This window comes from Fusarium solani, assembly GCF_023522795.1.
Source record: "Fusarium solani strain SB1 chromosome Unknown bctg00000004, whole genome shotgun sequence".
Lineage (NCBI taxonomy): Eukaryota > Fungi > Ascomycota > Sordariomycetes > Hypocreales > Nectriaceae > Fusarium > Fusarium solani.
In genome coordinates this window covers 294,693-309,697 of record NW_027072152.1, presented here as the reverse complement: position 1 = coordinate 309,697, position 15,005 = coordinate 294,693, and the positions used below count along the sequence as shown (strand labels likewise).

At 50.5% G+C, this 15,005-nt stretch overlaps 4 protein-coding genes across 4 annotated transcripts; 3 read left to right on the top strand and 1 right to left on the bottom strand.

The window, feature by feature from the left end:
- Positions 1 to 426: 426 nt before the first annotated feature.
- On the top strand, positions 427 to 3,208 carry MRS44_007152 (uncharacterized protein; the record flags this gene model as incomplete). The annotated part of the gene is made up of 6 exons (XM_065620419.1): positions 427 to 537; positions 586 to 1,303; positions 1,384 to 1,769; positions 1,865 to 2,092; positions 2,143 to 2,944; positions 3,003 to 3,208. The coding sequence occupies 6 exons, from the start codon at positions 427 to 429 to the stop codon at positions 3,206 to 3,208; spliced, it is 2,451 nt and encodes an 816-aa protein (XP_065476491.1).
- Positions 3,209 to 4,689: 1,481 nt separating this feature from the next.
- Positions 4,690 to 6,167, top strand: MRS44_007151 (uncharacterized protein; the record flags this gene model as incomplete). The annotated part of the gene is made up of 6 exons (XM_046283751.2): positions 4,690 to 4,757; positions 4,813 to 4,885; positions 4,937 to 5,148; positions 5,200 to 5,336; positions 5,395 to 5,558; positions 5,616 to 6,167. The coding sequence occupies 6 exons, from the start codon at positions 4,690 to 4,692 to the stop codon at positions 6,165 to 6,167; spliced, it is 1,206 nt and encodes a 401-aa protein (XP_046129320.1).
- Positions 6,168 to 7,752: 1,585 nt separating this feature from the next.
- On the top strand, positions 7,753 to 8,802 carry MRS44_007150 (uncharacterized protein; the record flags this gene model as incomplete). Its single annotated transcript, XM_046281465.1, has 1 exon — positions 7,753 to 8,802. The coding sequence occupies one exon, from the start codon at positions 7,753 to 7,755 to the stop codon at positions 8,800 to 8,802; it is 1,050 nt and encodes a 349-aa protein (XP_046129321.1).
- Positions 8,803 to 8,994: 192 nt separating this feature from the next.
- On the bottom strand, positions 8,995 to 14,996 carry MRS44_007149 (uncharacterized protein; the record flags this gene model as incomplete). The annotated part of the gene is made up of 11 exons (XM_065620418.1): positions 8,995 to 9,273; positions 9,330 to 10,399; positions 10,453 to 11,062; positions 11,126 to 12,037; positions 12,199 to 13,613; positions 13,666 to 13,764; positions 13,811 to 14,102; positions 14,167 to 14,277; positions 14,326 to 14,388; positions 14,439 to 14,664; positions 14,716 to 14,996. The coding sequence occupies 11 exons, from the start codon at positions 14,994 to 14,996 to the stop codon at positions 8,995 to 8,997; spliced, it is 5,358 nt and encodes a 1,785-aa protein (XP_065476490.1).
- Positions 14,997 to 15,005: the final 9 nt, after the last annotated feature.

Sequence of the window (15,005 nt, the reverse complement as noted above, 5' to 3'; positions counted from 1 at the left end):
CTTCAGCTCAGTAGAGCATCTGCTTGACCTCGCCCCCAAGTAGATAAGTGTGCCGGTTGTGGGGCCGAAGTTGACCGGCCAAGACCAGCAGATGGCCTCTGCTATGGCGAGGTTCGCTTTTTCGGGCTTTCTAGTGAGACTCCTAGAGTTTCAAATCAACAGTGAAATGAGGCTCACCACCTTTAAATCTAGATGTAGAGCGGAAGAAAAGTGAAAAGGGCGAAAACTGAGAGGTGAGCCATCGCGAACCAGGCTGTGAGAAATTGAAGCCACCAATTATCTCGCCTCCCGTGCCAGCCAAGGCGGACGACACTCTGCACAGCCTGCTTCTACGGAAGCGGAGAAACTGCAACCGTACAAGGGGACAAAGTTGATCTTTCAGCCCAAGTCTGCCCAAACCTGCCTACTCCCATCACCACAAACACTATGGACGGCGTCAGTGCCGTCGCCGGTGCGCTCGCCATCATTGACTTGACCATCAAGTCGGCGAAAGGCATTCGAGACTTCCTATCAAGCTTTAATGACGCGCCTCAGACTGTTACCTAGCTCGCCCAAGATGTCGAGATACTGTCCACGTTCCTCGAGCGGCTGTCACAATATCCCTTGGACATTTCTTCGCCCAAGACCGTCGCATCGCTGAAATCACACCTAGATACCTGCGCAAATACGCTATCCGACTTTGATGCTCTTCTCAAGAGTCTACATCCTATCTCAACGAGCCGAGCCGACCGACTACGTATGAGACTTCGCGCTGTGCGGAAGGACAAGGATATTGAGAAGGCCCAGGACCGAATTCGAGCCTTCGGGAACCAAATCAACTTGTATCTCACGCTGCTTCAGGCTGAAGCCACCGCCAGGACCTCTTCGATCAATGCGAGCACGGCTGAGACCACTGAAAGCATCATTCAGCAGATCTTGGCCAAGATGGAAAGAATCCAAGATCCCCTAGATAAAAAAGACACAGAGAATGGCAACCCAGCAGCGACAGGGGAGCTTGGTGGAAACAGTCGCCAAGATGTCTCGGGCGTTGCCGAGCCGGAAGTCATGGAGGCATGCTCCAAGCTAGAGGAGAGTGTCTCTCGCTTATCTCGCCTGGTCGACAACAACGGGTCGACGCTGGACGCGGAGGATGCGGTGCAGATCATTAATGATCTGGAGCGACTTATTCAATCTGCAAGAGACAAAGTCTGCAAGGACCAGAGCACGCTACCGCTGCCTCAGGAACTACCAAGCCTTCCAAACGAACTGCGAATGATCGGGGGGATGATTTATAGCGCTTCAATGATAGCCATCAACCCTAACAGTGAGTTTCCCTATGCATGTGCTCCGAGCCGCAGTCATCCCTTTGAGTACCATCATCTAGCTAATAGTTCAAAATGCAAGGTCCCAGGACCATCCTCGCGAGTGTGCCCGAACGCGTAGGCATCAAGCAGAAGCGGCTTAGAGAGGAGATAGGCATTGACTGTGGAGTTCTTGCCATCACCACAAACAAGAGGAAACGAGTTGTACACGAAAAGACCTCTGAGGGCCCCCTAGACAAGGAAGAATCTCACGGGGATGTTGTGGCTAGCCTTTCGTTCCGGCCAACGAACCATGCGCTAACTATTCACATATCCGTCACACAAGGCCAGCTCTCCGATCACTGCGTTCAGAGCATCCCAAGAATTTCTATCAACCCCATCATTCCCCGTGACTCACCAGTTTTCAATATCGTGAGACGAGGCCGAATCCACGAGTTCCGGGTCATGCTTGCAGAGGGCAAGACTAATGTGAGAGTTCAGGACGAGAGAGGAACAGGCCTGCTTCATGAAAGTCTCCGCCAGCAAGTCACTTCATGCATTACAACTACTAACATCATCATCAGTATGCCACAGCATGGCCCGAAATATGCCAACTTCTCATCGAGGCCGGGTTGGACGTCGATGCGATAGGCTGTTACAACCACCGTATCGAGAGAACTCCCTTGATAATAGCACAACAGTTGGATCGGAATGACACTCTGAGACTACTGCTGCAGCACGGGGCAGATCCACTTTTAGATGCAAACGAGAACCTCAGCCCATTGGTGGAAGCCTGCGCCGAAGCGGATGCTGTATGGACTCAAGTCGCGATGTGAAACCGAGTATCTACTGATAAATGCAGTCCGCTTTAAGATTTTATACGCATTATGGCGCTCCATTTGTCTCAGGCGCAGTTAACGAAGTCGACGACATGGGACGAACGATGCTACATCGAGTGTGTGGCTCATGGCCACGGGGACATTGTAATCGCGATGCCCTGGCTGCCCTCGTCGATGCTGGGGCGAACATTCAAGCCCGTGTGACCAACAACCACATGGCCTTATTGAAGGGCTTCACTTGTCTCCACACTCTCGTTTACTTTGCATGGAACCCTTCGACGAGTGACGAGCTGGAAAGCTTGGTCTATTTGATCCAGCGAGGGGTTTCAGTCTTCGCAGTCGACGACAATCATCGATCGGTATCCATGACAGCATACATCAAAAATGAGTTTGAATGTGAGGGCGAATGGACCCCAGTTGGTGGATATAGGGGTGATCTATGGGATGCTGCCCTCGTAACCTGCGGGTACAATCTATCGGAATTCCGCAAACTTTACCCCAGGTTACCAAGATACGACTCAAGGTACAAGAGGTCCGATTTTGAAAAGCTCTGGGAGGGTATTGAACACCTCTGTCCTTACTGGGACGATTGCAGATGGCCAGAGACTGGGACTCGCAGCGATTACTCTATGGACGCAGATGATGAAGGCTCAGATTCGAGTTATTGCGATGGTTGCGAGCCATCCTATCTCGAAGACAGTGACATTCATGAACCCCAGTCAGGTTGGATTACTGGATCGCTTGGAGAAGAGACTAGCCATGATGGCATAGTTCAAGACGCGGCCAGTGAGACCGAGAGAGGTGCTCGAGAAACCGTCAGCGATAGTGAGAATAAGGTCGTGTGGAAGAACATAGACCTTGATAACCCGTGGACGGGTTGAAGGCGACTTCATGGTCTCGGCTAAACTGGGTCTCCCCGTTGGTCTCAAATTCGACCTCAAGGTGGCCTCGCCGGATCTTTCTGTCGGGTTGATTGGTGGGCCTTCCGCCAAGGGTGTGGCTCAGTATTCTGGTTCCATCGAGGGCGACAGAAAGGGCTTCTTTAATGCTTTCAAGGAGACTGGTGGATGCAAGGGTATTGCGACGTAGATCACGTGGCGCAACCAGCTCTTTGTCGATGTCTTGAAGCTCACGCACGTTGACCTCCATGATACAAAGGACAAGCTGGTTAACCGTGGCTGCATCAAGTAGGTTCTCGTTCCCACTTTTGGCTGTGATGAGACTGACGATCCATAGAATTCCCGGCATCGAAATGCTCAAGGACCCGTGTCTCACCCACACCGTGACCGGCGGCGAGGTGATAGACTGCATGGTCACGTGGCTGGTGCAGGGTAAGTACGAGAATACGGCCAAGATTACTGGCTGCTTGATGATTGGTGGGAATGGGAGTGATTACAGTGTTGGTGTTGAAGATGTGGCGAGGAATGATTGATCAATGCTTTCAAACATGGAGGGACCAACAAACTTGTCTGATTCGATCAAATGTACATGATTAATTTCGCTTAGTGGAAAATTGAAAATCAATGATAATTCGTCTTTTGAGGCTTGAAAAGGCCAAGAATTGGAATGTTGACCAGGAACGGGTGGCGTCAGCAGTCCCGGCATGGCGTTCTCTAGTTGTAGACCGAGCTTACCCTACTGGGCTTGAAGGAATAACTTCGGCAATCAGAGTTTTTTCAGCCCTGGCCGTGACAGCCGTTGCAAGGCCGTATCGTGGCCTGTTCCATCAAGATGTGTCTGCCTCGCTTGGATCTTTAAGCGACATGCCACTCCCAAAAATGAAGGCTCACCCGCTCTGACAAGAACCCCTGTACATCATGCAATTACGAACAGCCTGATCTGAGCCAGCCTCCGATGCGACTCTGTTCCTGGGGCCCCTGGATCCGATGGAAAGGTTCTTATCTGGGTCGATGGATCCGTTGCCAGGAGCATCTGAACTCTAACAGGCCCTCGCCACGTGTCGAATCTCAGACCTTGCTCCGATTGCGCAACGAGGTCATGGGTCTATTGCTTTTGTGAGGCTCCACGATGACATCCAGGGGTTTGTGTCTGGCGTACGTGAACCAACAAATTGCCTCAGCTTGATCCGAACCGGCCGAAACCCACCAGTTCGTGGCGTTCGATAAGTCGGGATTAGAGTCCAAATTGTGTAATAGCGCGTCTCACGAGACGCTAACTCGGGGCTCGGTCCAGCTTCCACAGGCATCGAGAACGATTTAGTGGGCGGGTATCGACAGCCTCTGACTCGCAGTTGGCAGGTGGTCGACATGCCGTCAACGCTAGCAAGGGGGAACGAAAACCGTGCGCAGGGGACGCCGACAATGTCCGGGCGTTGTTGGATGGGATGACTTTTCGAGGTCTGAGAGTGAAAATTGGGTCTTTGCAAGTCATGCCTTGCTATTCTTAATCGTGGGACTGTGGTCCCAGTGGGAACGAGCTTAACTGACGCGTGTTGAAATCTGGGTCTCAAAATCCCCAGCTTCCCCCTTGCTCCCATGCCCCGAGGTTTTGCGTCCCGTTTTTCAGAGTTGTTGGATGGCAGCTTGTGAGGTTACATTCTGTCGATCAACATGTCGAATCTCGACACTGAGATGTGGGCGTGGTACGCCCTGACCCTGGTGGTGGTTCTCTCGAGAATGTGAGTCGCTTTTTGCTTTTTTGATGGTTCGCTTGTCGATCTGACGCGTATCTAGGATCTCGAGAAGAATGCTGCTGGGATCATGGAAGAACATGTTGGCTGATGATTACCTCATGGTTTTCACGATGGTAACCTCCCACAGAGACGACCCCATTCTTCATCACGCTAACAATTTTTAGATCACATACACAATATTGTTGGTCATTGTCAAAGTGTTGACCTATACGCCAACCAACCTCATCCAGCCCGGAGAAAAGGTTGATCTCAATGACAAGCAAAACATTGCCGACAGGGAATACGGATCCAAGCTCGTCTTGGTTACCGAGCAGATGCAGATGTTTACACTTTGGGGTGTCAAAGGCTGTCTCTTGTTCATGTACGGCCGACTGACGTGAGTGTTTCTCCCTTTCTTATCGACGATACCATACTAATGATACGACAGTTTGAGTTTGCGGCAAAACTTCTTTGTCAAGATCGTTGCTGGATACGTGGTCTTGGGATTTATCGTGATGCAGATCCTGTGGTTTGCTGCTTGGTGCAGACCCTTTAGCCACTACTGGCAAGTTCCGCCTGAAGATTGTGAGAACATCTGATGTTGCCACTATTGCATGTTCAGTTCAACTAACTTTGGATCTAGTGAACTGCTCAGCAGAGACCAATCACATGATTACCAACGCCGTCATGAACATTTCTTCCGACATTATGATTATCGCCCTTCCGATGCCGGTGTTTCTGCAGTCGCAGCTTGCCATCAAGAGAAAGGTTGTCCTTTGTGCCGTGTTTGCACTGGGAATCTTCACAGTAAGTCTTGAGACGGCCCGAATTCTAAAAATCGATTATGCTAACCTTGTCAACTAGATCCTGGCAGCTGCCCTTAGCAAGTACTACAGTCTTGGAGATCCATACGGCAGCGAGTGGATCTACTGGTACATCCGCGAAGTATCTACAGCCATCATCACCGCCAACCTTCCCCTCACATGGACACTACTTCAACGCGTCTTCAGACTGGGCTCGTTCGCCGCCAGATACGGCAAATCGTCAGGCCAGCGCACCGGCGAGGCTACTTCCCGCTTCAGGTCGAACTACGGAAATCTCACCAGCGTTACACGTGAGGAACGGAGAACGAGGCTGGGAACAAGCCATGAGCCAGGACTCAGCATCTCGGAGAGTCAGGAGCAGATCAACAGCGGAGACAGCATTCCGCTCAAGATTTACCAGAAGAACGAAGTCACTGTTACGACAAATGAATTGGAAACTGGTCGTCGTGTTTCTTCACCGACAGAAACACAGGCTGGACTCGATAGAGCGGCTTTTGGGGAGGAGCATGGCCAGGCGAGCAGCACGAATGGGGATAAACCCGCAAGTGAGATTGAGCTGGGTGTTGTTACAAAAGCATATCACGGAGTCTGAAAATGGACTAATCAAGACGAATAATCCCTTAATTAATGCCAAGACCGTTTAATTTGTAATGCACTCCTTGAATGTTCTACCATTTAACTGAAACAGGGGTTGATTGATAGGGGAGGTCAGCGTCGCCCGTCGGGGCCTCATTGTGTCGTCCAGGTTGAGCTTGAAGCATCTGGGCGTAAGAGGTGTATTTTCAAAATCAAATTACTGTGTATCGTCACCTTTATGCCGGCTGAGAGTTGCTCCTCACTGCACGACATGAACTCGTTCGAGCCCTAGGGTAAGTGGCAATTCTGTCAACTCAACGAACAACGTTTCCTTGATTTTTTCCGGTGGTATCAGGCCAATTAATATGCAACAAAGACGCCTAATATTAGATGACGTGTACTCTAAGTTATTCCAGGTTGGACGTACCTCCGAGAGGCGAGTTCTTTCTCGTAGAAAAATACAGCTACAGAACCACCCTAATGATACTTGTTTGAGTGAAACCAAACAAAACCCAAAGAACCAAATCCGTTCTCAACAGGTGATTCAACTATGGGGGACTTGGAGTACTGATGATTGGGAATCTGTTCACAGTCTTAGTTTTAAGAACATTTTTTGATTCATGACCTGTCGGCTTGGACACAAATAAAGACTGCCACTCGCACGTAAACTTTGGATATCTTAATCATGCAAGACCCAAGATAGATGGATTATGACTCTTAGTCTACCCCAGAGAATTAAGTTGATGAGCACGGTAATCTTTTACCTTGAGGGATAGACCGTAAGTAAGCACTTCGAGCTTGAGCGTCCTGTAGCCGCGGTTTTCTGAGTTTGAGAGGTGACTAGAAAGGAAATCATGGTCTTTCCCCGGAAACGAAATGTCACCGACAAAGGTCGGGAATCTGAAGTGACGAATCAATCCGGCCGAATTTGCCGTTCAGATGTCGGCAGTCATTGGCGCGGATCACGGATGCAACCCCAAAGATCTGCGTTCGTCGATCACAAGTGCGGCTGACTAGGTATACTGTTAAGGAATAGTCCAATTGCGCTTGTTAAGGATACTGTGTTGATTAATTCTCTTGTCTTCATCAAGAAATAGTTGACCCTGCCGGCATTATATCAGGAAGTTGATGCGATATTTCGGGCTCATCTCGGTGATACAAAATTCCCAAGTCGTCATGGCTGGCTCTAAATAAGGTTTCCGATCTCGAGAAGGTCCATGAAGCCGTGCTTTCCGTGATAGACACACCATATTCCATGGCGGTGTGAGCCGGAGGAGCCAGTCCTGCAACGGACTCACAACCTCCGATTGGCCATCTACCCATCTGGTCCTATATCCGAAGCTAACGTGTCTCCCTATTTGATACGAGGCATTATTAAGGACTTTGAGTTTCACGGAAAAAAAGCAGTGAAACACTATAGCGCGACGTATATGGACCCTTGATTGGAGGAGAAACAAACATCCTAGTCGCCATGTTACATGCCAAAATCGGACCACGGGGTTTTAGGTCCGTGATCCGAGACTACTTAAAAGACGTGGTCGCTGGTTGAAACGAATGGTCTTTCTTGAATTGAGAGACACCGGAACTATACGGACGACAAGATGGTGGCCTTTCGGTTCTTGGCATTCATTTCATACTGCTCTCTGGCCCTTTCGGCCTTGACCTATCGAGGTGTCGATTGGTCTTCCCTACTCCTCGAGGAGGCAAAGGGAATCAAGTACACCAACGGCGGCTCATCGCAATCCCTCGAAAAGATCCTGGTTGCTAATGGCGTCAACTCGGTCCGACAGCGCGTCTGGGTGAACCCATCCAACGGCGACTATAACCTCGACTACAACCTCAAGCTTGCCAAGCGTGCCAAGGCTGCTGGCTTGAGTGTCTACCTTACACTGCATTTCAGTGACAGCTGGGCTGATCCGGCTAACCAAAAGATCCCCTCTGGCTGGCCGACTGGCGTTGACGATCTTTCTTGGAGACTTTACAACTACACCCTCCAAGTCTCCAACGCCTTTCAATCTGCTGGCGTCGCGCCTTCCATCATCTCCATCGGTAACGAGATCACTGCTGGTCTTCTCTTCCCCACTGGTTCGACCAAGTCATTCTACAACACCGGCCGACTCCTCAACTCTGCAGCATTCGGCATCAAGGATTCTTCCCTCAACCCCAAGCCCAAGATTATGATCCACCTCGACAAGGGCTGGGACTGGGGTACCCAAGAGTACTTTTACACCAACGTCCTCAACGCTGGAGGCCTCAAGCTTTCCGATTTTGACATGATGGGTGTTTCTTACTATCCCTTTTACGGAGCTGGCGCTACCTTCTCGGCTCTTGAGACGTCTTTGAAGAACTTGGCTAGCAAATGGGGCAAGGAAATCGTCGTCAGCGAGCTCAACTGGCCTACATCTTGTCCTTCGCCCGCGGAGGCTTTCCCTAGCGACATGCGCAACATTCCGTTTTCCGCCGCTGGTCAGACTCAGTTTATTGAAAAGGTTGCTAGCATTGTGAGCAAGGTCAACCGTGGAAGGGGACTGTACTACTGGGAGCCTGCTTGGATGAACAACCAGGCGCTCGGGTCGTCTTGCAACTCGAACACTCTGTTTTCGTGGCCTGGTGCGGCACTTTCTAGTCTTTCTGTGTTTAAGAAGATTTAAAGAAGCTGGAATAGGCGAGGGAATCCATTTTTTTTTCTCATAAAATTTTGTACATAGGCATGGTCATACATACATACAGTCGGTTCACCTTGCTTTAACCCAGCCCTTGACGTGAAGTTCACCAAGAGTTGCAACGACAACCAAAGCCCAACCTCAAATGCCTTCGAATGAACTACAACAGCTGCTTTCAATCTAGTCATCATCATCGTCATCGTCGCCGGTTTCAGTGTCGGTCTCCTCGGTCCCAGAAGATCCGGAGCCCGCCCTAAACGCATCGGATTCGTCACCATCCGACGCCTCGCGATCCTGGCCGCTGTGCTCGCTTCGCTCGTCCTCTGACTCGATAAAAAAGGTGCATAGTTTGAAGGTGTGACCTGTTTCGTGCACCTCGTTTCTATGCGGGAAGCACTTGAAGCAGAACCAGATAGCTTCAGTACAGTCTCGACACCTATGCCACTGGCCAGAACTCGGCTATAGATACGAGACGTATTAGTAACTATATGGAAAGATAAAGGTTGAAGACTTACCAGGAGACAGCTGTCACACTTTGTGTTGATATAATCCTCTGGCGTTGTCGTGTGGAATGCAGGGTCCCAGGTTTGCTTGACTCCATCTGGGCCGATGCGCTCCCTCTTGTCCTCAGGAGGCTCTAAAAGTTCGAGTGGATAATCATAGTCCGAAATATCGACCAGATTGACGAGTTTCCGGGCTGACCACTGGCCGTCGTAGCTCACGGGCCAGACATCAGCTCCGTATTCTTTCACGAGCAGGTCAAGCATGTTAGCGTCCGCCATTTCGGACCTGCATACATACATGAGAGGTGTCCATCCATCCATATCCTTGATGTCGATATTGAAGCTCTGGGTAGATGCTTTGAGAATTACCCTGGCACACTCTACAGGGTCTCTCCCGCCTACTGCAATGTGTAAAGGGGTCCGCCCGTAGTTGTCCGGGGTATATAGATCAGCGCCGGCTTTGGCAAAGTAGCGGATGTTCCTGTATTCAATGTAGGGCTCTGCATTGGCAGAAAAATAGTGGATGGCTCGTCGACCCTCATTATCGGCGGCGTTGATGTTGCCCCCGTGGTGAATGAGATACCGCAGCTTCTTCAGGTTGCTGTGTCTGGCTAAAGCGATGATGAGGGTTTCTCCAGAGTTGGTGGGCTTGTTGACGTCCACGCGAAGGTCGCTCACAAGATACCTGAAAACAGAGCGATGGTGGGTTAAGTAGGACTTTTCGGAAGAAATGATCGTGTACAAGAGAGGCTCGCCAGCAGGTAATGGACCAGGAGCATTGAGATCAGCTCCGGCGTCGGCGAGAATTTGCACCATCTCGAGGTAGATTTTATTATCGACATGCTTTTCTTGGAGACAGGCTATGTGCAAGAGGCTTCCGAGGTGCGGGATGTAGATACCTGCCCGGGCTCCTCTGGTAATGAGGTATCTCATCACGGCGACGTTGCCCTCCTGGGTGGCAATAGCTAGTGGCGTCAGACCTTGGTCATTCAGAGAATTGACTGGGCCCCCCGAGTCGATCAGTAGCTTGACAGCTTGCACTGGGGTATATTGCTTCAACCAGTGCAGTGCTGTGTTTTTGGCTTCATCGACGTAATTAGCATCTGTCCTCGCTGGAGGCAGAGCTTCATGAAACTGAGCAGTTCTGGGACCTTTTCTTCGGGCAAGGGGTTTGAAAAGCCCCAAAGAATTTGCCTTGGGTCTCGGAACTCGGCTAGATCAGCTCCAGCTTCGAGGAGGAGGCCCGCGCAGTCAAAGTTGTGGTTCTCGACGGCATAAAAGAGAGCCAAAAATGAACGGTCCACACCACCTGGGTCGACTTCCAAGTCGAGGTCTGCTTTCGGAATCTCATGTGCTATTATTTCTCTAATGGTGTTGATGTGTCCCCATCTAGCGGCCATCATCAAGACAGTGCCATAGTCGTCACTCACTGCGTTGATATCTGCGCCGTGCTCAAGGACGAGTGACACAAACTCGGGGGCGTCGTAGGAAGCGTGCAGCACGGTCCAGTTATTAGTCCATGTCCAGTTGATGTCCGCGCCCTTGCTAAGGAGAAACTTGGCCTTTTCGATATCTGTCCCTTGATAGGCTGCGGCAAACAGAGGAGATTGAGTCCCCTCAGGGGCGTAGTTAACCGAGGCTCCTTTCTCAATGAGGAACTCTATCATGTCGATGGAACACTCCCAAACGGCGTTTGACAAGGGTGTCTTGAGCTGCAGGTTCTCGCACGGATCGAAAGAGTCAAGCTTGGCGCCGTGTTCAATCAGGAGATTGATCATTTACTTACTCTGGGAACCCAAGGCGCGAACAAGAAGCATTGCCCTTTCCTCAGAAGACTCGTTTAGATCTGCTCCGTGCTCGAGAAGCAAACGACAGGTCTCAATCATCTGAACTTTGTCGCAGCAACAGTAGAGAGGAGATTCATTGCTTGAGGGAGTACGTGCATCTGCTCCATATTCCAAAAGCACACGAATGCAATGCTTACTGTTGAAACTCGCTGCAAGAGTGAGGGGGGAAGGTAGGTCGGCCTCGGGGTCACCAGACTTGACGTCGGCCCCAGCCTTGAGGAGCAAGTCGAGCGCTTGATACTCGCCTGCATCAACAGCCGTGTGTACAACTGAGTAGCGGCCATTGTCTTTGTCGTTGACTTTGGCGCCGTGATCGATGAACAACTGCACCATCTCTGGCTGGCCTAACATAGCAGCCAGAAGCAAGGGGGTCCTGCCGTCGGTGTCCCGGACAGCTAGGTCGGCTCCAGAGGTTACCAAGATCTTGGCCACATCATAGTGACCCCAGAAGATGGCTGCTTGCAGAGCTGTGTAGCGAAATTTGCCATTCCATTCGTCCAGGTCGTAACCATCTCTGCACAAAGCTGGAACCAGGGGCTCAAGTCCAGCAGACGCGGCGCGGAACATAATCTGCTCGGGCCAAGGAAAGCTTTGAGGCGATGCAACTTTGTTTAGAAGCTGAACGGCCATCTCTTCGTTTCCAGGGGAGGCAGCCCAGAAGATGGCATCCTGCAGCGCCAACTCTTGAACCTCTTGAACCTCGTTCAAGAGCCTGCCAACGATATATGCATGGCCGTTCCGTGATGCTTCTGTGATCGCCAGCCATAGGTCCTGCTGGAACCACTTCGAGCCCTTGTTGTCCGAGATCAGCATATTGACAAAGTCTTGCAATCCCAGTGCGGCTATGACGGGCAAAGGAGAGAGGTAACTTCGCTGAATGCGCGTGAATGGGTTTGAAAGAAGATAATAAGCCTCGGACCATCGTTGGAACTCCTTTTTGTGGCGGAGGAATTTTTTCCCCATCCAGTTGATTGGGGGTCGCAAGGAGATAGAGCCAGGCGGCAAAGTCGATAGTGCTCAGACCAAAATCGCACAGCATATTCAAGAAAATTGTCTCGAGGAATAATGAGGGGACGCTGGAGTATGTCTCCGTCATATTTGTTGAAAGAAAACTTGGAATATTTCTCCTGCACTTCATGGTGCGTCAAGTATCGTAAGCAGGCGGTAGCGAGTCGGTAATGAGCATCTGCAGGTTCCTCATAGTTTGACCCAGCGGAGTATAATAAGGGATGAGAGAACTTGACCTCCCCATTGTCTATGATGATGATTCCGCAGAAGATACTTGAAATGCCCTCAGCGAGCCGCGCGTGGTCAAAATTCTCTGGTGAACTGCGCGGATAGAGTGCGACCGCAGTGATTGCATGACCCAGAGCCTCAATCGTGAATGGCTCCATGGCGTATTTGACCCATTGGCAGGCTCTGTGACCTAAGTTCTGCCTTCTTCTGGGCTGACTTTCGATAAAGACGCGCAGGACATTCTCTGGTGTGACTGGGCGTAGTTTGCTGATCTCTTCGCCGATGTCTGCGATTTTGGCTGCTCTCCGGCCATAGTCACCAAGCCAGTCAATGATCCTATGACCAAGATGAGGTGCATCGCTGCATCCGTTCATGAGACCCTTGATCTGTGTTTCATGTTTTTTCATAAATGGACATTTCTTGAATAAGTCTTGCAGAGCTGACCCAAGCTCAGACACAGCGAGGTTCCTCTCGTCGATTGCATATCCCTTTGGCCCCGTGGGACAGTCTTGCATGGATAAGACTTGAGACTCGGAGATGAACTTCTTGATCGAACTGTCAGGACCACTCGCCGTGATGACAATGCGGTAGTTCCACTCATTGTGGCCAAACTGCTCCATGACTCTAGTTAGGAACCACGTCCGCTCCCCTTCCACACATTCGTCGAAACAGCTCAAGAAGATCGCCCAGGTGTTCGCGCACGGACACTGCCTGATCAAAGTGAACAGCTGAAAGAGATCCGGTAATGACCAGCGGTGGTGGTATCCCAGGTTCTCAAGCACCGTGCGGATGACTGGACCGTCGGGGTTCTTCCGCCAGTTGTGCCATGCCATGTCGTTGATGAAGGAGATGAGCATGGCCCTAATGTTGTTGTAGCGGCTGTCATGTTTTTTGAACTCGAAGTAAAAGGCAGAGCCTCCGAAATCCTTTCCCCAGATGTCTACGTATTCGTACTCGTACTTGGCGGATATGTGCTGGGTGAGCATGGCAGTCCGTTTTGAGTCTCCGGCAATACCTTCGAGGTACAGCGCACATGGTCCCATCATGCCGTCAGAAGTTTTGTATGCCTCTTGGCTGGTAAGCCAGGTGAGGAACGGGAGCTGCCGATCCTCGGGGACAGTTAGATCCATCTGCACCTTTGGTAACCTTATTAGAGGGGTCATGGACAGGAGAGCGGTTTGCAAATGGATGAGACTAGGATTCACCTTGAGAGCTAGATACTCGTCAGTAACGGACTAAACGAGTGTCAGAAGGGTCTCACGCACGGTACATGTCGGAATTGAAGCGTTCTTTAACAACAAAAACCCAGCTGTCATCGTCTCTGTCTCCGTCACCTCTGACCAGATCGGCGTGGCTAATGGCCTCTTGAGAGAAGACACCGAGTGCAGCAAACGTGCGGTGCATCGTTACTGTGTATCGGCTGAAGGGTGACGCTGGTGCAGTCGGGAGCTCCATCACCGTTGGGGTTGCTCGACTCGTCCGTCTTGAGAGCGTCAAGGTGAAAGACGTTGATGCTGACCAAGCGGGAGAGTAACTTGGTATCCAGAAACTGAAGGTTGATCTTGTCCACTTGCTGAGCAAGATTTCTAATCTTTCTCATGACTCTATTCTTGATATCTGGGCCTGGAAGACTGATCAAGTTGTGTAGCTCATCCTCGAGAGTGTCGATGGACTCTGATTGGTGAGGGCAACCGAGAAAGATCTGTTAGGGACTCAGATTAGTCTCGATGAGAGAGAATAGCAGGGATGAGAGGATGATATCGTACAATTGTGGTGGAAAGAGTTGCAATTCTCCTGTGAGCTTCTTTCATGTACTCCCGGGTTTCTTCATCTTCGTAGTCTTCAGCGAGAGCAGCTTGAGCGGTTTCAATGAGGACCTTGAAAAGCGTGAGTTTCAATTATCAAGACGAAAAGGAACAACTAACCTGCTTGACTATGGTACCTCCAATATCGTGACACACCCATATAATAGGCCTATCCACCTCTGTCTATAACTATATTAGCCAGCTGATGTAGCCGCGTAATAGAGATCGCTCACATCTGAGAGCTTTCGTCTGTATTCACTATACAGACGTAGCAAGTTTCGAGCCTCAGCTTTGATTCCACCTTCCTGGAAGACTCTTGACGACTCATCGGTAGCATAGAGGTAATCTAGTTGTCGAACTGAGAGGTGCTCAAACAATCGCTGGCCGACCCATTGATCTCCCTTGTGTGATGTCCATACCGTGTTATGGTCGTCACGAAGGCCGTGGACGGTGATTACACTGAGTAAGAATCAGTTCAGTGTCAAGAATAGACAGTGATGGGCCACCCACGCGTAGTCGTCATAGTCTGAAAATCCCCAAGGTCTGCTCAATCCCAGATGTCGAGTTTTGTCATCGGAGTTGCCCTCGTCGGTTGCACAGATGGAGAGTAGCTCGTCAGTGTCCGGATCAGATAAGCACGAGAAGGTGGATTCATTGTCGTCGTCCTTGTCCTCGTTGAGATCGGCAACGTCGGAGTATGCATGTCTTTCATTCGAACTCTCACCAGAGACTCTGTCGTGTATCGGAGAGTTGGAAGCACTCTCTTCAGACTCCGACATGCTGTCTCCCATTATTGAAGG